The 22,498-nt window shown below is 34.5% G+C and overlaps 1 protein-coding gene across 1 annotated transcript in view; it reads right to left on the reverse strand.

The window, feature by feature from the left end:
• DGKB (diacylglycerol kinase beta) overlaps positions 1–22,498 on the reverse strand; it is a 331,298-nt gene that overhangs the window by 232,231 nt on the left and 76,569 nt on the right. Inside the window, exons 9-15 of the mRNA XM_009281041.1 lie at positions 21,997–22,114; positions 19,131–19,219; positions 18,934–19,050; positions 14,351–14,449; positions 12,158–12,160; positions 6,408–6,440; positions 2,507–2,623 (exon numbers count right to left, since the gene is read on the reverse strand). Of these exons, the coding sequence (XP_009279316.1) occupies positions 2,507–2,623; positions 6,408–6,440; positions 12,158–12,160; positions 14,351–14,449; positions 18,934–19,050; positions 19,131–19,219; positions 21,997–22,114 (576 nt within the window). The remainder of the gene's footprint in view (positions 1–2,506; positions 2,624–6,407; positions 6,441–12,157; positions 12,161–14,350; positions 14,450–18,933; positions 19,051–19,130; positions 19,220–21,996; positions 22,115–22,498) is intronic.

Below are 22,498 nucleotides of genomic sequence, written 5' to 3' on the forward strand. Positions count from 1 at the left end.
GTGACTTAAAAAAAAAAAAAAAGAAAAAAATATTAAAAAAGAAGTGGTGAACCAATTATATATAGCTTCTCCCATATTGAAAACAGAGCTCTTACAGAAGGAGCATGAAGATTTGCTAGGTATCTTTGATTTGTTATCTTGGGAACTTAAATCATAAACAAATGCAATTAACATCATGATCAAGTTTTCTGAATAAAAAAGGTTGCAAAAAAGTCACAAAAATTCTTTTCTTGTTCTTTGAAATCACTGAAGATCATGTTAAAATGAGACCATGCCAGCAAAATTACAGTATTAGAATTACAGTAGCATGCTTTGGCCAGATATGGGAGAATTATAGTAGTATACTTTGATAAGCTACAGACATTTTTTGCTCCAGACCATCTTTAGGCAAAATACTAACATTAATTATCATTTATATTTATGGAATCTTACATCTTTGTGGAAATAGTTCCAAAATTATACAATCTGTGAGTGAAAAAAAAAACCTAACAGTCTCTCTAATCACATCCTTCCACTATGGTATCCTTTGAGATCCACTCAGCCTTCACAATGATCAGGTTATCATTATTGATACCGATCAAAAATTTAATAATTGGTGCTAAGATGGATTCTTGTTACTCCACACCAATTTTATCCAACAGAGAAAATCAAAGACCACAGTATAATCAGCAAATTAGGGTCATCGCTACAGAATTATTTCTGTTACCACTACAATTACCAGTATTACATCATGCACTACATTATAAATGTGGCATTACAGAACAATACCAAGCACTTCAGAAAACACCTTAAATCCATTCAATAAGTATTCTACCATCTTAGTCCTCACTCTTCCTTTCTCTCCTTCTCAAGCAATAATACACAAAAGCAATGATGAATCCTAGGCTTTGGATTCATCATGGAAAGAGAAGTTAAAACTTAAGTTTTGGATCACACTAACGAACTTACAGAAAATCTTACGCCTCAATGATCTCAAAGCAGAAATTTTAATAATTTAAGGTTGTGTGTGCAAGAGTCAGTGGTGCTAGGAGTTTGTTATTTTGAACAGACCAGGCACTATATCCCAGGCACTGTATCCCATGAGTGGGAAATAGAGACATGAAAAATACCTGGAAATATACTATGAGCATAAGCAATCTAATGCTTGGGGTAAAACCAAAACTCATAATGATACATGGTGCTGCTACCGAAAGGAGATGCCAATGATGTTCCTCAATTTATAGCAGCTGGGCTCACTGGAATTGCATGGGTATCACCCCAGAGTTTGAAAACTCTGTGTGCTTCCTCTAGCATCAGTTTACTAGAACAACTCTTCACACTGTGACTGATTAGATAGAACTTGAGCTTTCTGTCAACGAATACTCTAGCCCTTTTGCTTCATGCTCTATCTGTCACGGATGATCTGGATAGCAATGCAGCCTGTGAGAATGGTAAGTACAGAAAGAGAACTTTGAAAGCCATGGATAACGATCACTGTAATATTCTACTAGACCATCAATGGAGCAGCCATGTGACTGCATAGGTTTTAGGGTTTCTTTTTTTTTTCTTTTTCTTTTCTTTTTTTCTTCGGGTTGTCATAACAAGAATGTTTCACTAACCTAAAAAGATGAAACAATAAAATAAGCCTTTCTATCATGACATAATAAGGTATATCATGAAATAATTATGAGGTATACAGCATTTGGTATATGGTAATGAAATCTTTTACATTTTACTGAACCTCAATTGCAACACATCAAAAGATACAGAGAACAGTCAACTATGTATATCAAATGATTATCACATTGTTATCATGATGATCATTTAAGTCCTGAGGAAATAAAGAAGCAGCACCATATATGCGTACATTGACTTTACTCAAAACTACTCATTCTCAAGGGAAAGAAGTCAAGCAGTTCAGGCAGAACGTCTGGCATGCCTCTAAGTAACGTCCCTAAAATAACATTAGCTCATCACACACACAGGTTTTTCTTTCAAGTAGAAAAAACTTCCATTTTTATTCTGGATATCGCTATTACTGAAACCACCTTGCTTCTTTCCACTCTTAATTTTGATGTGCCAAATACCCTATTTGGAAATACCTGGACAAATAATATCATTGAAGTTTACTCCATTCTTCTATTAATTAACAGGTCCAAATGAGAATAGTGAACAGTTTTCAAGACATAGGCTCAGATTTATAATGCAAATTCACACAATGCTGCGTGACAGATACTGAAACAATTGAGTTCAGCTTCACCCCACAATACAAGTGTTTTAGAGCTAGTCTTCCCTCCCTCTTAATGTCTTAGGAAATCCTACCAATCACATGAGAAGCAGATTTGCACCGCAGGATTCCTGTACAAATGGAAGAATTTCTCTTATTATTATATTTTTGAATATGTAAACGTGAAATATTAGAAAGGTGAATCCATAGGAAATATTTCACTTTAAAGATTGCTCACTCTATCATTGTCTTCATACACCTACAAGTATCTCCTTAAAATTAAAATAACAATAATCACACCTGAAGACCTTGTCCATCTACGGTGACGGAATTTGCTCTTTGCATTTTGTTCCGTTCTCCTAGTTTGTTCATTTGCTGTGGGCAACTCTTTTCTTTTTTCACTGTTGCCTGCCTTTCCTTGAAAAAAGAAGAGAAAAGGAGAAAATGGAACATTTTAACACATAATATAATGCTATACAACTGTAACTGAGACTGTGCCTCCACAAAGTTGTTTTTTGACTGGAGAGTAATGTCAGATTCTGCTTTAATGAAAATGAGATCTCAGTCAAGTTATTCCACAATGTCAGGCCACTTCACGTAACATCTATCTATGTGCCTGGACATTCCATAATGACCAGACAATAGATGGATGAAAAGTGTGCAGTCACAACACAAATTAATGCAATGACGTGAAAAGATAATCTGACATTGCCACAATGGCATTCTGAATCTTGAAAGCCAATCATACAACACACTTGATTGTTTAATAAGCACATTGATAAGAGATCAGTAATTTATCAAAATTTCATCCTGACTGCTAGCAAAGGTTGGATGCTTCAAGAGTACTTTACCACTTTGGCAAAATATACCTGTTCTAAATGTACCATAATCAATTGGCCGACTGGCTTTTTATAAAATCGGTATTTTGTAGTAGAAAGAAATCAGAATCTACATCAGATTCTAAGCCGTTGGCACCTTTTGATGCTGATACACAGCACAATCAGATGATTATTTGAAAGAGGAAAGCTCAGAGGTATGTTGCTGTAATCATATTTTCAACTGTTATCAGGTCATTTCAGAGAACTCTGAATAATAAAAAAAAAAAAGTCCTTGCTCTTTTTATCTCATTTATCCTATTTATAAACTGCACCCAGCATGTCCTTTTAGGTTGCTCAAAAATGCACCATAAATTAAGACAGCAGATGTTTATCAAATAGAATCAGTGTCCCCAATCCCGACTGTACCCCAGTCACTTTCCCCACTACACAAGTGCAAGGAGGCTTTAAACTAGTCAGGGGAACGGGCTGGCACAAAGCTGCTGCACTAGAAAGGAGCATGAAGGACACTGTTGCACCCCCTGCAACTGCACTCAGTAAGCAGTTCATTAAACGTTACCATTTACGTTCCATACCAGGCCAAATCCATCTCTGTGGTACCTCTGAGAAAGCTTTAGGGATTGCACTAGCAATTAATCCATGCCACTCTTTCTGGAGCAGTTTAAGCTGGTAAGAAACATTGACACAGATTCTCTGGCAGGAAGGGCATAACTCCCAGCTCAATACAGCGCCTTCCTAGTATTACTGTAACACAGATGTGGACCATCACTGTTTTTATACCATCTTTGTTTTCCTTAAATTTGGAGACTGACACAGCCTCAACCTAGTCCTGATGCAAATAGTGGCCCAAGTCATCCCAGGCTGCTTTGGGCAGCCAAGTGCTTTGGGGAACTGTGGCAATCTGATCACATTTCCTGTAAAAGGACTGACAAACCTTTGCCACAGAAAAAAAAACAGGGGAGTCTACACTATTTCCCATATGCAGTGAGATTCCTAAGAGGTTAGTTAACTGAGCTCTTGGATGCTTTGAGTAACTTGACCAGTTCAAGAGGAGGTCCAAGAGTCTAGACTACAATATCGTTGCTTTAAACAGAAAACAGTAAAACCAATTAGAGCTATTCATCTCAGCCCTAACCTTCAAAACACAGACAAGCACTGTCCATATCACTGCCTAAGAAATCACCGACTCTGCACTTATTTATTTGGCGATTTTTTAGAAACGAGAATTAGGATGAGGCATCCAAACAGAGTAACATTTGTGAACTAACACAAAACATTAATGCACAACAGTATTGGTTAGTGCCAAGGATAGAGAGTAAGAAACTTCAGTTTGAAGGAGGCTTCATACTTCATTACATATGTAAGAAGCAGCTTTGGGGTTTTAAACAACTTTGTGAATAACTACCCTTAAAAGTCACTCCATTTTATAAAAAGTAAGCATACCATGTTAAACAGGATTTTATATTACAGCCAAATCTGGCTCTTGGATATTGCAACATCTTCAAAAAAAAAATCAGATGTCAGTAATGCAGACACACAGCTAGTAAAAAACCCTGATTTCTAACAAAAGTCAGAGATGGAGAGCGAATTTTAAAAAGTCTAGAAAAATTTTAAGCTATACAACGTATTTGCGATAGTTCGAAGAAAAAGGTAACAGAAAGGCACAGATCCAGCACACTGAGTATGTGCATTTAGAATGGTTAAAAAACCACTGTTCAAAAGAGGCCTACTTATGAAGTGTGCCACTAAAAATCTTCTTGCATATGTCATGCTATTACTTAGAGGAAAAGTATTTATACACTGCTGAGAACTGTCTTTACATAAAGAGTGCTTACCACAGTGCCCAAACCTGCTGTTATCAATCATTCACCAGCAAAATGCAGTAACAATTACCTCAAGCAAAGTTTTGGATATCGGTTTGGTTTTTTGTTCCAGCACGATACAGATAGCAGCAAATACCCTCAGCTGGCCCTGGCCCTATGACTGCTGCATCAGCAACATTCCTTCTCCAATTTATATTACCTGTCCCATAAGCAAAACAATTGCTTGACTCACAGACAAAGAGAGCTTCTCCTAAGCAGTGACTACACAAGATTAGGCCATACACCTCACACAATATAAAGAAAAAACTATATTCATGATACAGAATTGTCTAGAGTGTTATTAAAAAAATTGAATATGGACACTTGACCTCATTATCATTGAAGGTCTGCTTCCTTCAGTGATGATTTCTGAAGAAAGTACAAATAAAGTATTTCGTATCACCCATCTTATATGCATATGATACCACAATACATGTCACCACATGTACCAATAGTGCTCTCTGAAACATTTCTGAAGAAGCTGATAGGAGATTCTAGATTTCCTAGTTATATATCCTATAGTTTTTAGATGTGTGTCGTACTAGTGAGGATCTGACTTACAGTTTGTATCACATAATGTAATAATGTGTATCTTAATTCTACTGAATAAATCTACTAATGGAACACAAAAAGATTTACCATTTCATTAAAAAAAATCTCTTTTAAATATTCTTGCACAGATACTCTGTTTTATATATGAAATAGAAAGCTGGCTTTGTAATCCAGTCATACATGACTGTTTGAATAACTTTCTTTCAGGAACTGTAACATTTCTAAGCTATCCAAGAGTGTCAGAAACTAAACAGTGTGATTTTTTTAATGAGTTAATAACAGTTTAATAAAATCACCTGTGGATAACAGCCTACAAATTCTAGCAATATTAAGACACGATTTGACATGCATTGAATAAATGGTTTTACAAAATGCAAAAATTTATTTTTCAAGGTAAGAAATGGGCTGTATTTAATTTCTTGTTAATTAAAGCATACAAAATGATAAATGTATCTGTGAACCATTTTGTTTAGTGGACATGCATGAGGTTGATAGAAATACCGAATACAGCATTTTAAAAGCTATTGTACATTTTGATGGCTCAAAGAAACAAGCTTTTCTGTTCTTTTGGTATGTGCCAGAGCACGTACCTTTCAAAATAGTACTTACCACAACAAAAATTTTTTCCACCCATTTTTGCACCTCTCATGCCTTTTTTTCTCCCCTTGAACTCCCACTTTGAAGTCAATTTCCATTAACTGGAGCTTCTACCATTCAGTATTGCTCCAGAGAGATCACTGTCAGATAAGAACTATTCAATTGTATCTATTCCTTATGCATCCAAATAAGAAAAAAGAATTGATAAATAAGACAGGGCCTTTCAGATGACAACACAGAATACCATGTCTAGATTTTTAGTTCAGCCCCAAAATGCACTTTTATAGCAAGAAGAATGTACATTATCATGATCCGTTAGTACTCGTGCGTACACGGATGCCTCCCGTTACGCACCTCTGGCAGCAAACCTCCTAAAGTGGGTAGCGTCTGTTGGAAGAAGAGAATGTTAGGCTGCAACACCAAACAGCTGGGATGGCAAGGGGCACGGAGAGAGCGCTCACGAGGAACATTACCTTGCAGCAGTTGTACTTAAAAAAAAAGGTACATGGCGCTTTTTTACACATTTGCACAACCGTACTCCCCCAATGTTTTGGCTGTCATATTATATCATTATATTCTGGGAAGTATGTGTGGGATCATTTTATCACCAGCTAAAAATATTAGAAAACCCTGAGGACTATATTCTTTTGAATAGTAAAAAGAGATACTTTGTACTTCGGGAGTATTCTTTTTATTTTATCTTCCAAGTCTTTGAATCCTTGTCCAAAGTGAGGAATCTTATTTAAAAAGCTTTCTTCTATACAAATGACAAGTTATACAACATTCATCCTCAAAAAGTATTTCTATTCTTTCTTTATATAGAGGTACCGTCTTTTCCTTTACACAAAACACTGACATTTAGAAATATCATACTCTATCACAGCTGGTATAAGAAAACAGATGAATAGTAACTAATGGTTTACTAAATAGTTACCTCTTTACATTTTAACTGCTGACACAGAATCCAATGCCAATGCAGCAAAAATCGCTTTTTCTCACCTTGTCTCTTAATCAATAAGTGCAAATCTATTTTTCTGGATTATTTTGTACACAGCTGAGATTATTTAAAACAATTTATTTTATACATTAAACAACAATTTATTTATACATTAGAGGATTGTAAAGCCATTAGTGAATGATTAATACCATTACACAGTTTGTCAAGTAATTACTGAAAACTTGAGATTACTTCTATATGATAATTACTTTTTATACTATATGCCTTCAGATGAGGCATATACCCTAATGCCCAACTTGGGGGTGGGGGTGCATAAGGAGAGAACCAAATTCTATGTTAACGCATAAACTGAAACAGTTATAAAAAAAAAATCTTATTTCAGAACTCTGAAACTTGAACTTGAAAGATATTGATCAGGGAAATCTGATCATGGAAGGTCAAATGGAATGCATGGAATACCATGTAAAGGTATCCTCAAATGTTTGCAGGATGAAGGCCATGGAAGTTTAAATATGTGACTTGAATACCAAACTGATGCTTTAGGGTTTTTTAAGGAACTTGGAGGAAGGTTGCTCCATGATTCCTTAAAGCTATTTTGTTTAATGACATGGGAATCTCCAAGGGATGCAAAACCTGTGCTTTAATATGCAATGGAACAGGTACTCCTAGACTGTTACTTTGTAAATCTGTGTGGTATTCAAGACCTTGCAATTTCTGTCCATAGTTACACAATAACCAAAGAGAATCAAAGATCAAACACCCTGAAAACTGCAAAAAACCCACCACCACTACCCCAAAACCCTGGGGAGCAATCTATCTGTAAAATCTATTAGGTATCACATCCAGCTAACTACGATTTAGCTGTGCTAAAATATTTTGAAAATTTACTTCATGAAATTTTTTCTCCACACTTCCAGCTCTAACCCTGTGTACATACTCATCAGAAGGGCCAATATTAGGACACCACATCATGCTGCCTTGAAAGCTCATAGAGCTGTAGCACAATACTGAGCTCTACATCCATGGGCTGAAGCTAAAAGTCATCCTATGAACAAGATTAGCGACCAATTCACCAGCAAAAATACTGTCCAGTGAGCTGCACATGCCCATACTATAAAGGAAAGGTAAAGCTTTGAATTTATCTGAGAGCTGTCTTGATAGAAACATTTACAGCTAAAATAAACAAACAAACAAATAAAATCACATTATGTCAATCAGAAGGAGGTGTTTTGTCACCCATAATACTAGTAGCCAAAACACGTGGAAAAAAAGACAAGGCTGGAACGGAGACGGTGTCATTTGAGAACACCTTCCCAAATAGCCGACTGTAAGAGTCTTCTGAACAAGGAATCGCTACATGATAACTTTATATATATACTTTGTGCTGATTGTTTAATATGTCTTAATAAAGATGTAAAGAATTACACATCAAAATCACTATCAAGTATTTCTCACTTAGCATGTCGGCCTTAGTTCATTTGGTTGGCTGAAGATAACTTGCCTTACATCTTGCACCCGTTCAACATATACCAAGAGTAGGGCCCAAGACTTTTAATTTAATTTGCAACCTAAAATGAACTTGGGCTATAGCAGGCAATTATATACTTCATCCAAGAAAGACAGAAGAGTTGGAAAAGAATTTTGAAAATAAAAACATGTTAAAATCCAACGGGAGAGAACGTAAGGAATAAACTTACGGACAGACAGTAGTGATGAGTTGTGGGCAGGCAACTAGATATAACTTAAAATGATTGAATGGCTGCCATTTCAGTTTATCAGCATCTTATTATTTTAACATTGAACTGTGTTTGCCGAACAGATAATTAGTTAGGAAGATACATTTTCCTCCAGGGCAATTATTAATTTCCTTCTGACTTCAAAGAAATGAAAAAGCTTTTAGTGTAGATAAGCACACCATTATATTTCAAGTCTGTTTTAGATTCTCAGAGAACTGAATCTGCAATATGATAGGCAACTGAAAAGGAAAAAAGTGTTTTGTTTTGTTTTTTTAAATCTGTTTCCATTGCTATGTCATTACCTAATATTCAACAACCAGATTTAAATTCCACCCCCATGGAAGCATATATGTTCAAATAACTGTTTTTTTGTAGTATCTTTGTTCAGAAACTCAGAATAAGGCTAGTACTCAACTTCGAAGGATCGAGTTGCTCATAAAGATGCTTACACACTGCACTGACTTTCTGCGCTCCATGTTGAGCTTGGATTCAACTGAGTTAAAACTGATCTGTACTATAATAAAAACAGAAGATTAATTTTAGGATTAAAAACTGGAAAAGGGATTAAGAAAGCTCATTCTTCAACCAGCAACTGCTAGTTCCCTTTTTCTCTCTACATCTCTGCTTTCCTATGTGAGTAACATCTATCTTCCTCACAGGAAAATAGTATTAGTAAAACATATTACCAGACATGGAAAAAATATCTATTGAACTACGTTGCAATTATAACACAGCCATTAGCTATTCTATCTAGTCTCTCTAAATACCAATAGTCAAAGAAAATTCTTGTATGATATTTTCAACTTAATTATGTATTACTTTTTGCCAGCACCTCAACACACTTGCTGTATTTACACAAAAGTCTGAAGCTACAGATCATAATGTATATTGTTCAGTTGCACAAGGCACACTGCTTAGCTAAAACATTTGTAATCTGCTGTGTATATTGTTTTATGTGCCTAAATAGAACTAGTTATAAACAAAAAATTTTTGAACATTTGTGTTCTTGTACAATAAAATGCCAAACCAACCCTAACCCAACCCAAATCAGATACATGTTTCCTCCACCAAAATAAATATCCGTTTATATTTTAAAATAAGAGGTCAAGTGAATTTGACTTATGATGGTATTTTATGTTAGATGTATATAAACAAGTTTACTCTATGATGTATAAAAATTCCATATATATTTTATATATACTGAATTCGCTCTATATATATATTCTATATTTATATAAAAAGAATTTATGTTAAATGATTTTGTCCTAAAAAGTTATAAACATCTTCACTAGACAAAAGAAAAGCCAAATTCATTCACAAGAGAAAAGAATCAAAAAGTGAGTTGTTCTAAACTTTTTATCATGATGACCAATTTGTCCCAGAATGCTGAACAATGAAGTTGAAAATCGAACACAAGGAAATGTATCCAATTTTAAATTTTATTTCTTTCACTTCTTGTCTTCAATATTACACCAGACCCTCCCCCTTTGAAATAAACTGGTTACTATGGAGACAGTGATAACTGCCATATAGTAACGCTCACACCATAATCAGAGTACCTTATGTTTTACAATTTATTCCACAATTTTCTTTTTATTCCACGATTAACAGTTTTAATTATAGTTTTCAAAACCAATGTTAGAAATTAAGTAAAAAATAATTCATTGTAAAACTCACATAAACAATAGGAGACTCAAAGTCATCATACATTATGAAATAAATACGTATTTATTAAATAGTAGGCTTTTATTGGTTGATTTGTCATTACCCAAGGCTATATCTATTTTGGTGGGAAACAGAAAAATCTAATGACTTTCCTACAAACATAAATACGAATTAGAACATCCTACGTGTTCATCAATAAATGGAGCAAAGTAAAGGAAGGCATGAAATGAAGAAGCCAAAATGTATGTTAGCATTTTTCCCTTCCTGTCTTGTAAAGGGGCGGGGGGAGAGAAGCTGTATCATAAGGAGAGACCCATCTTTTTTCTTCACTACTCACTCGTCTCATTCCAATACCCAGTTTTTAACCTGGTTATGATCTAATTCTGTACTCTTGGTAGGCCAGGATTCAATTGAGTTAAAGATTTTTAAACTCACTGCCAGTCAACCTTATCATGAACTTTCATTATGTGCATGTAATTAATTGGGTCCAATGAACAATATCAGCACTGAGTTATAGACTTTTTCCCCCCACCATGTAATTAGAATATAATTACCCACAGGATATCAGAATGATGCAAAACCTTTCCTCTAAATGTGCCCTCATTAGGAAACAAGTCTCAATGTACATTTATTCAATCAGTATGAATTAATTAAAACGTTACCGAAATAAAAGAGAGTAACATTAAAGTGTATCTGACATCTATTAAAAGACTATCACTTGAGATCTGCACACGCAGTTTATAACAAAACTCATTTAACTTGAACAAAAAACTTCACCGTACAACAAGCCTTATATATGGTAAACAGAAAAGTAAAAAGGACTAGTTTTAAAGTTAACAGACTACATTTTACTGAAACATTTAAAAGTATTGCAGTGAGATATGAAAAATCTTTATATGGCATTGAATCTAGACAGATACGTGATTCTTTCATGATATACACAGTATCAACTGTGCGAGTTTCCCCTTGGGTTTTTTTTCAGCTGAGAATGTAGCTTATCATATTTAGGAAAGACATTTGACGAGTTCCATTTTGTGCCATTTTGAAGATGGGAGCCTTCTTATTTAACCTAGACCAGTCATCTAATTTTCAGATGACCAGGCATTTAGGTTCTCTCTCCAGCCATTAAGAGAAGGGACAGTATGAGAGGATCACGCCAGTCAGTCTATTTTAGAGGAATCTCTCTTGTGTCTAAAGAGACCCTAAATGAGTAATTTAGAACAGTCACCTGAGCTGAGATGGCTATGTTTAGGGGGGAGAGAGATGTCACCCTTTATTACAATCAGGAAGGGTAGGTTTTTTATTTAGTCTTCACAGTTGCAGCAGTGATTTTGGACATCAATGGATACCTAGGAAATGGAAAAACTGAGAGCATATGGACCTGAACAACAAATTGCAGCTGAGAGACCAGTTTGGTAGCTCTGGTATAATACATGGTGCTGTGAAATGCAATTTATGAAAAATCCCCTTTATCTCTGCAGAAAGAGTCGAGGCTGGACTTCACGAGAACTGAAGAAATGACACATGCTGGGATGAGAAAGGTAAAAATATGAATGTCCTTAGTTCCGCAAAAGAGAAAAGATGAGGAGGGATTTAGCCTGTACTCTTGAAGGGAAACTTAGAAGAAGACATCTTGGTCTGAGATGAACTCTGACAGTTTTCTGGAAGAAGTCTGGACTACCAAAGTTACAGATGGAAGGGAGGGTCAAAACCTTAGGGAGATCAAAGATACAAGATTTTTCAACTTGCTATTTTCCCACAACTCCTATAACTTATTCTGTGGGAGAAGGAGATACGTTCTTCTCTGATACCTCAAAATACTCAAGGATAAACCTGGTACAGAAAGCATTGTGGTTATCTGTGTTTCTTTACCTTCCACATATATGTAGCATTGCAAGAATGTTATTGCTCAGCTGATCATTGAAGCTAAATGTGTGTCCTAGGTGAAGGACCCTTCCACTGTCAGGTACATCAGATTTGATATGTCTGAACACATCATTTGTATGAACAGACACACCTACTATTGTATCTTTAGACAATTTGGCATGGATATATTCACTGTTTTTGCTGTCATTATTGAGAGCGCTGGTTTCACATACACTGAAGTATTACGTTTCTCCCGTAAAGGAAGAAGATTAAAGGAATCCCCGTAACAGGAAATGGGAGAAACTAATTAAAAAATTACTAAGATTACTAAGTACACTGTAATCAATCGTTTCTAGGAGGAATTCCTATTAGCTAGGTCACTGATGTATTATTTGTAATGTAAGTATACTCAGGATTTTAATGCATTTTTGGAAGAAACTACTAAATGAACAAATATACTACGAAATTATAAAGTTCCCATTAAATCACAGTAAAATATATTTTCCATTCCTAACAATAAACATTGTGCTGAAATACGTGTTTTATGTTACATTTTTAGTATGTAATACTGAAACATGATTCTGATACAGGAAAACGTATTTATTTCTGCTTATGCCTTCAAAATTTGCAGATAAAACAAACCTATTCAAGGGTGATTTGACTCTAGAGTGGTTTTATATATCCTCTAAACAACTTAACTAAACTCCAATTGTGGAATAAAAATCTTAATTCCTCTATCCCTCTTCCTCTCCTGAAAAGAAAATGGAGTTACGCAAATATAATTGAAGATGAAATTTCATGCTGAGGCTTTATTCAATTTATAAGAATGGCAAACAATAAATAACAATAAAACGAAAACAGTCCAGTAACAAAATCATAATTTCTACATGTTAACTTTTAAAGTATGACCTAAAAACCTGAAAATTAAATAATGTAATGCAGAATGTAATCATCCAACAAACTTAAAATAGTATTTTACAATTATTATTCAGAACTTGTCCAGGTAATATCAAAATACTATTACAGACAAACTACAAAACTACTCTTATGACTTTTCAAAAATATTTAAAAATATTTCATAAATATCAAAGCCAGCTTTCCATTGCTTTACCTTCATTGACAGCAATGGAATAGTCCCAGTTTACTCAAGTAGAGGGCCAAAATCTAGCATCCATCCCTTAGCAGATTTATAAACAAAGAGCCAAGAGGATTAATCAGAAAACAAGTAATTTACAATAGGCATGAATATTATTCTTAATGATCAGAAACAGGTTTAAGATTAGAAGGTATATTTTCCTGTTTTTCCTCCCTGCAATAAATCATTCTTTCTTAAGTTCAAGCATTTCTTACTCTTATTATGAAATGTATTTAAAGTGAGAGGACCACACGTCTGTTCTGTTATGAATATGATGATGCTATGACTTTCGTCAGCATAAAACATCCAATTTAATATATGAATACATAAGTTAATTCCAAAGCTTTTTTTTCCATGATAAACTGGTCAGCTCTTTTCTATACAACCTACACATAGCACGCATTTTTATTTTCATTGAGTTATTGTTTTGGTGGACAGAGAAATTTACTGTCCACGACTGCAGAATAAAATATACATAATGTTGATACATAGCTTACTGCAAGACCAGTGTCATCATTCTAGGTAACCTCCGGCTTAGATCAGAGACCTCAGCATTGCAGATATACAATATGCATCCCAAGCAAAAACTGTCCATAAGAATAACTTCATTATTCTGGGAAGTTGGATCTATAAAAGATGTAAAATGTAGAAGTGTTCTGCCTATACAGTTTCTGGTAAGTACAGTCTGAGTAAGTGATAAAACCTGAGTCAGCTTCAGTTATAATATGCCCTACAGAAAGTTCATTCTCACATGAAGGAAAATGCAATATGCGGAGGATAAAGCACGCTTGTGCCTGTAGACTCATCAGCCAGGATTACCCATTGTGTTTAAGGTTCACACAGCTCTGTTAATTTAACAAATACTCTGGCAGTCAGTACCACCCTCGTTTTAGCCGTTACCTATGACAAAGGATTACATCTGAAATAAACAACTCACCAATACTACTGGGCAGATTGATGTGGGTGGTAAGATATGGTCCTTCAAAGGTCCACAGTCACATTCAGGTTTTAGATGTGAAGCACATTTGTTATGCAACTACAGGAAGACAGAAAATGAAGATTCAATTTAGAGATTTTACTACTACAGTCTAAGAAAACGTGCATCTTAGAATGGGGTGGGTTTAATTAATCTAATTATTACTAGAGTACTACAAGGAAAATGAAACACACTGCAGTGGAAAGTCTCTTAGGATTGTCAAAACCAATGAATTTATATTGAAGCAGAGAACAGTGGATCAAAATATTTTCCAGTTTGGAAATTGCACATGTGGTCCAGCACACAAAATCAGAACATTGCATGGCAGTGCGGTAACATCAGCATAGTGTTATCGGTGATCAAACCTTCATTTCGGAAGCCAGCTTCTTGCACTGAGACAGGAACTTTGGTTTTACTACTAGTGGACAATCTGGGGTAATTCAGGGCAGCCTTTGGCATTATTGGCATAACTCTGCTTCCTGCCTGAAACTGATAAAGTTACTACGAATTAAATTGTGATGCTGCAATTTCTATGAAAATATATATGAAATACGAGAGAATAATGTAGGAACATCTAAGTGCTTTAAGCTATATTGGGGAAATTTCGGTCTTCATTGAATCAATGTTCAGGCTTCCATTGACTGCTGAGGAACCTGAATTACTCTCCTTTTTCTACTTTATTCTTAGCATTCATCCAGTTTTCCTGAAAGCAATGAGAAGAGTTCTACTCTGAAAACATGGAAAGAATATCCTCAGGTCTGCTGACTAAAAGAGCATTGGCTTACTTCTGTATTGTTAAAAAGGTGGAAGGGAAAAATGTGAATATAACATCAACATAAAATGCCAACAAATAATGATATATTTATTGAAATATTTTGCATTAGCAATCGAAAGTTCTTGTTGGTATTTTAGGATTTAACTCAATTCAAATGTCTCTAAATACAGTATTTCAACATATATATCTCTAAATAGAGTATTTCAACATATATATCCAGCCACACAGAGTACAGGCACAGTTGTGTGCCTGGATCATGCAAAGCATTCACATTTAAATGGTATACTTCACAATAATATTAGAAATAGCCACAATAAAATACAACTTCATATTGTGAAATTTGGTGAAAGTTTATTATTTTGGACTCGATGATCTCAAAGGTCTTTTCCAACCTAAATGATTCTATGATTCTATTTCTGCATTGATTCAATAAACTGTGCATTAAGTTCTTCAGGTAACATGCATTTCCCATAGAGATGAGTATTTTATTTTTTGAGAAGATATATATATATTTGCATTAAAGAAAAATAATCAGGATAATAAATATCAGAAATTTTGAAATAAAAATCTTATTTAACAAGTGATTTAACTAGTATAATAGGTAGCATACAGCATTAGTTCAACAGGTTCAATAGCTGTTATAAAATCTGTAGTTCAATGTCTGCATCTGTAAATCACATTTTTCCAATGACTGATTCATTTTCCCTTAGATGATTTAACTATGTCAGTATTAACTCTATTAAAATTACAATAAAATTGTACCAGTTGCTGATGTATATAAGCTTTACTGGTAATATGGTCTTCATAAAGTTATCTGGTACAGTTAATGTTGACATAACATTTCTGAATTTTGAACTGAATGGCACCTAATATTAGCCTTGTCCATATTCATTTATACTGCAAAGTTACCTTTTCAGGCAGTTACTTAGCAACAGAAAATAAAAGTCTAACGAGTTTCGATTTACTCTGAGTATTAAAGCCTTATTGTGAGGGTATTTTGGTAACCCTGTAATCTAAATCATTTGTCATGCTAATTCTCTGCCTCAGTGGCAAGGCTACTTGTACCATAATTAATGCACACCAGGCCATGTTACATCAAATAAAAGTATCTTCACACATTCAGCGGTAATTAGCAGCTTTGCTACTCGGTGGCATGCAAACTTATCTGTGAAAAAAATAGCTTAATCTTCTTATTAGTCTCTGCTGATCTTTGACAACAGAACTGGCGCATAGCAGACAACAGAAATGGTAGAAGATATGTAGCTTTAATGAAAATAACACTTTGATGCAATGAAATAAAATAATATGCATCTCTTCTCAAAAAAATGTTTTAGGACATTTTAAATACATTTCCCCAAAATTCCCTTACCCCAAACCTAGTTCCTTTAGAATATTATCTCCCTCACAACCAGATGCCTGCAAAGTAGGAAAAACCATATTTGCTGGAGAGAAAACGAGGAAAAAACCATTTACAACACCGTGGTAGAGAACTACAGAGTATATAGAAGAGGGAATCGTGGGCCTGGTTGAGAACTCAGTATAACAAGCCTCCTTAGGGAAAAATATCTTTATATTTCTGGATTTGATTCAGTTATTTGACATAAGAAGTGACCCTATTAGGTCGTAAGACGGAGAGTTATTTAAAACGCACGAAAGAGGCTCAGAATTAGTTGCGTAATAACTAGCTTCCTCTTACATTACAAAAATACGTCCGCAACAAGCCCTGAATGTGGTGTTGTACACAGAGTTGAAAACATATGAAGGATGTGATGATAATTATATAACTTCAGAATATCCATTCAAAAATCAATTACCTGTTTGAAATTTAGAAGTTTTTTCAGTAATAGACATTATTACTATTAGCAAAGAAAGTCATTGCAATAGAATATATAGAATACACAGAATTGCAAGAAAAGTGAATAGATTGAAAAACAAATAATTTGCAGTATTTTTAAAACATTAAAAATACTCATTTTTCACTTATGTGTCTAATTTACACATGAAGCATAAAAATTAATTAGAAATTTAGAAGTTTTTTCAGTAATAGACATTATTACTATTAGCAAAGAAAGTCATTGCAATAGAATATATAGAATACACAGAATTGCAAGAAAAGTGAATAGATTGAAAAACAAATAATTTGCAGTATTTTTAAAACATTAAAAATACTCATTTTTCACTTATGTGTCTAATTTACACATGAAGCATAAAAATTAAATGAAAAGATTAATAAAGTTATTTTGAAAATACAACATTACTTTTACAGAAAATAAAAATCTTTAAATTACTGATGGAAATACAATTGCAAAGTTGTAAACCTCAGTGCCAACATTTTCAATTTTGGCTGTCAGAAAATATAGGCCCATTTTTAATTGGAATTTTGATAGATATTTAAGCATTTAAATATGCACCTAAGCACCTAAGATATTTTCAAAAGAATTTAGCCTCTTCCTTCACAGTGATTTCAATGATAAATCATTCCTTGGTATTTCCTCAGTGGATATCAGTTCTTATGGAAGTCTTCTAAATCTTGATGTGTATCTTCAAGAAGTAAAAGGCCTTTACAAATCTGGTCCAGATTCACATGAAATAATGGGAAAATAATTCTTCTGAGGAGCTACAGAATTTGCAGCTTCCTTTGACTTAAGGGGGATCCTTAAATATTATATATTTCTTGAATGATATACACATACTATACAGATGTAAACACTTCTGTATCTAGAGTGCAACACTTATTTATCTATCTAAACACAGATAGCCATTGCCTACGTTTAATTATCTGCATGCAAAAATTTTGGATTGGGTGTTTTACTCTCTACATAAATTATCCAAATTTTGACAGCAATCTGGACTACATATTTGCTTTCTTCTAAAATATTGGGTTTTAAGTAATCATAACAGCTTATCACTGAAAGTATCCTGGATCTATTTTCTTTCATGATGTTTCATATTTTGTATTCTTGTGGTAAGAAAATATGTCATAAAACATCCAAACTTGTATGTTGAAAACAAATATTCGCTAATGCCTCAGTCTCATGTTATTATTTAAAACACTGAACAAACAACTGCTGTTCCATAACAATAACAATAATAATAATAATAATAATGATATCAGTGAAAAAGCAAAAACCCTAGAAGGCGGCTGAATTTAGATTTAGATTTAAATCCTGCCCTGGCTAGGAACAGAAATACTGGCATTGCTCCTTCTAGCATGAAGATCTCACTTATAAGGGCAGTGTTCCTTGAATGTCATTAGTTCCAGTTATTGGTTCCTGCTGAATAAGGAGTGCACAAAAGTTGTATATATCAGACTTGGTGAACAGATTAGTATATTATCAAGATGTCTCTGCTATTATTCCCAGACACTTGAAATCACTGTATCCTACCAGATGTCCTCAATTTCATTTGCCTGTCAGTACACCACAAATTAGGATCTTGCCCTAGTGTCACAGGGACCTTGACTTTCCCCAGTACTGAAAACTCTTCTATAAGTTTTCTGTAATGTAGATTGGGAATTCTGCTCTTTAGACTGACATATATTATTTTCATTTGTATGTTGCCTTGAAGCAGGGTACACCTTTAAGCATATTTACTTGCAACAATCAAGGACTCCTATGAATATTCTGCATACACCGTTTCTTAAACACACACTACCCATTCCTGATGACAAAACTGAATGAGACCTTTGAACTACGAGGCTATGAAAAAAGATATACAGATTTTTGTCTCTCTAATCTGTGCTAAAGGTTTTACTATAGTATATACTCACTGTGATCTGACACCAAACACAGTGAAGTCCAGTCAAGCCTTGGTAACATTTTATAGTTTTGTGACACTTATCGCATTTTGTTGGACAATTTCCTTCTACCCAGAAATGGTGCATTACCTGCAACAGAAAAGTGTTGATATACATAGAGTTACTAAATTAACAGATACATGGCAAAGTTAATGCTACCCCAAACTTACATCAGTATTCTTTTTGGACTTGACATATGTTTTGATGCAAGATGCAGGAGCTCTTGAGACACAGCGTTCATGGACTGTATACTTGCAAACTGAAAGAAGAAACACATTAATAGATGTTGAGGCAATGGTGTTTCTGACTACATTTTTATGAAACAAACAACGTTACCAGCATGCCATCTCTATATAGTCAATCCAATCAGTCAATGAAAACTCAAACTAGACTGCTTTTTCCATGGACTACAAAAGGCCAATTAGAACAGGAAATATTATGCAAGTGAGAAATCCAAGAACACACCATCATTGCATAACAGGAAATGCTTAATTAAATCAGAGCTCACTAAATTTTTTCACAATAATTCCCAAATGACAAAAATATTAAAGACAAATTGATGACTGCCAAATGGTTTGGTGTGATTTGCTAGTAGAAAGAAATCTGTATTTTACAAACTATAGGCATGAGAGCAGCTGGCAAGCACAAAAATAAAAGCCAATGAATTTATGTTGTTCCTTCTATTGATTTATAAATCTTAAATGGCTGATTAGTCCATTTTCAGATAGCAATTGTTTTCATGCATTCCATGTAATCACCCCAACTTTAACTCTTACTTTCCCAAATACCAACTCCTGAGAAGCCTTTTTTTCCTAACCCCTCTACACCAGTTTTAGGTAACCACTAGCGTTGACCAGGTCTGTAAAGATCACACTAGCTGCATTTGGAAAACTTACAAATGTCAGGGTACAATGCGAAGCTCTCCCGACTTCAACTATAAAACTGTGCCTAGATGAGGAAATAATGCTACAGCTTATACCTGTATTCAATAGAGTCAACTATTAAAAACTGAGAATGAATTTCTCCCTTCATGGTATATGTCTCACGCTTTTGACCTCGAGAGCAATTAAGCACAAAGTACTTCTAAACACCTTGCTTGCACCTATTACACAAACCCAGTGGGAGGCGCAGCCATTAATCAGACAAACTGCAGGGAGTAACATTGTTGATTGGACCATGGAGGGATGGTGCGGCCCCCTGCAGTTTCTTTTTTTTTTTTCCTCCCACACAATCTAAAATGCAAATAACAAAATCTATAGCAATGTTTTGAAAATATATTGGAAAAGAAGCTTTAGCGAGACAAGGAAATAGTGTAACAGTTTTGTAAGTAGACTCATGCCCCTTGCTGCATGAAGTAACTGAAAGCATGTGGGTGTTCTTCAGATACTCTGGGACCATTGTTCTCACCAAATAAATGCCAAGCACAATAACAAATTTTAAAGAGGTACATTGCAGCAGAGAAAATTGCAACTTGTAAGGCTGGTCTTCTTGGGGCAGTTTACTTTATATAACTTCTCTACACATTTCTGATAACTACTGAAGAAGATGATCTACATTATTTGCTCAATAGAATTTTCTCTTTCAAACATATATGGGTCTTGTATTTCCTCACAAGGATTAAGTTTACATCAGTCTGACGTAAAAAGATATTAAAGAATGTAACATTTCACGATCTAATAGTCAATTCAGCATTTTTATATATATTCCAGTTACTGTCATCAGCACTTCTTAACCTGAAGTTATGAAATTTCTATTTGTTTGAATTTTAATAAATGTATCTCGCTCATTCCATAGTATTGTGAATGAAATTATACGATGTGAAAACGCATATGTGGAGGATTTACATCTGAATTGTTTTAAAGAGATCTGTGGCCCACAGAGGAGAGAGAAATGGTCGATTCCAAAACCCTCATTAATTCAGACTAATCTCAAATTAAATCAATAGAACTGTACAGGCAGAAAGGTCCTGATCAGCTGTGATGGGCTATCTTTCATACCAAAAATGGAGAAAGTAAGTTACACTATGAAACTGATTAATTTATCAAAAAGAACAATGAAAGGTGACTTGATACCATCATGAGAAGAATACAGTGGGTACTAAAGATCTCATTAATCTAATGGAGCAGGGCATAACACGAACCAATCATTGGAACCGTCTACCAGACATATTCAAATCAGAAAATAGGTCTTAAAAAAAGATGATTAATCATTGGAACACACCACAAAAGAAAGATATGGATCATCCATCTCTTGAAACATTCAAACAGAGACGAGGTATGTTTCAGCAAGATTTGGTTTCTCAAGATGCAGGTTATGAGCTGGTCAAACACAGATTATTAGGAGATACATAGATATAACTCAAGGAATTGAACTGTAGTAACTGCATCTAATAGGCTAATGAAGGTCAAATTAGATGCAGTAGTTTTTCTGTGTTCCTTTACCTTAAAATCTACAACCAGTTTTTATGTCAAAGGATGGCAAGACTGAGATTTATGACTACAAACCAAGTAAACATACAAAACTTTAGAAGTGTTACAGAAACTTGATTTCTGGGAAACTGAGATTTTGATCTCCACAATTAACAAGACAAGAATTCTGTGCAAAATTTGAATAAATACGGGACTTAGATGCTAGTCAAGTTGATATTCATAAGGAATATGAATAATTATTAATAAATACAAAAGAGGAATAACAAAAATATAAGGCTGAAATTTAAGCATGATACTTGCTAAGAGAAAAGAAAAAAAAGGAAAACAGAAAAAAAGAAAAAAAAAAAGAGGCAGACTCCAAAGGGAACTAACACTGAGAGCTATTATAATACAGAAAACTCCCTCAAACAACAACACTGAAAGCCCAATATCCTGAAAAATTAAAAATGGAACCTTGAGCGCTCAAGCATAGAAGACAAAGGGGGAGACACTAGTGTGCTGGAAATGGTTTTGTACTGGGAAGCTACTAGTTCTTTGTTATGCAGCGAGCGCAACACTTCTAGGAATAGACATGTATGCAAATGGACACTGAAATGCTTATACTCACAAGAACAGCAGAGACCTTGCTTGCCTACTCCGATTAGCATGTTCAAACAAAGATTACAGTAGGCAGGCTTGTTAAAGTGTTTCAGTCTCCATACATGCTGCCCATCATCTTTCACATTCTGCACAGGACATAAAAGAAACAGATTTCACTTAATAAAATAAACAATGAAATATTTAAGTGCCAATAAAAATTGGAGATTGACTCAAGAATGTAAAAGACAAGCTGTTACTTCATTTAATACCCTGCACCAGATCACAGTATAATCATTCTAAATACACAGGCAATGATATAATAAAAAATTCTTCAGAAGCTCATGGACATCCATGTGTTTCAAAAACAACTCAGAAAAAACACCAGGCTGCTGTCACCACTGCAACACAATGCTAGCAATAAATCTAGGCTGATATTAAATTACAGCTAGTACTTAACTAAAATTTGTTCTAGACTAATTCTAAAAATAAAGGTGCTGCAAGTTAGAAGGTAAAACTCCCCAAAATGAACA

Source organism: Aptenodytes forsteri, unplaced genomic scaffold, assembly GCF_000699145.1.
Source record: "Aptenodytes forsteri isolate BGI_AS27 unplaced genomic scaffold, ASM69914v1 Scaffold292, whole genome shotgun sequence".
NCBI lineage: Eukaryota > Metazoa > Chordata > Aves > Sphenisciformes > Spheniscidae > Aptenodytes > Aptenodytes forsteri.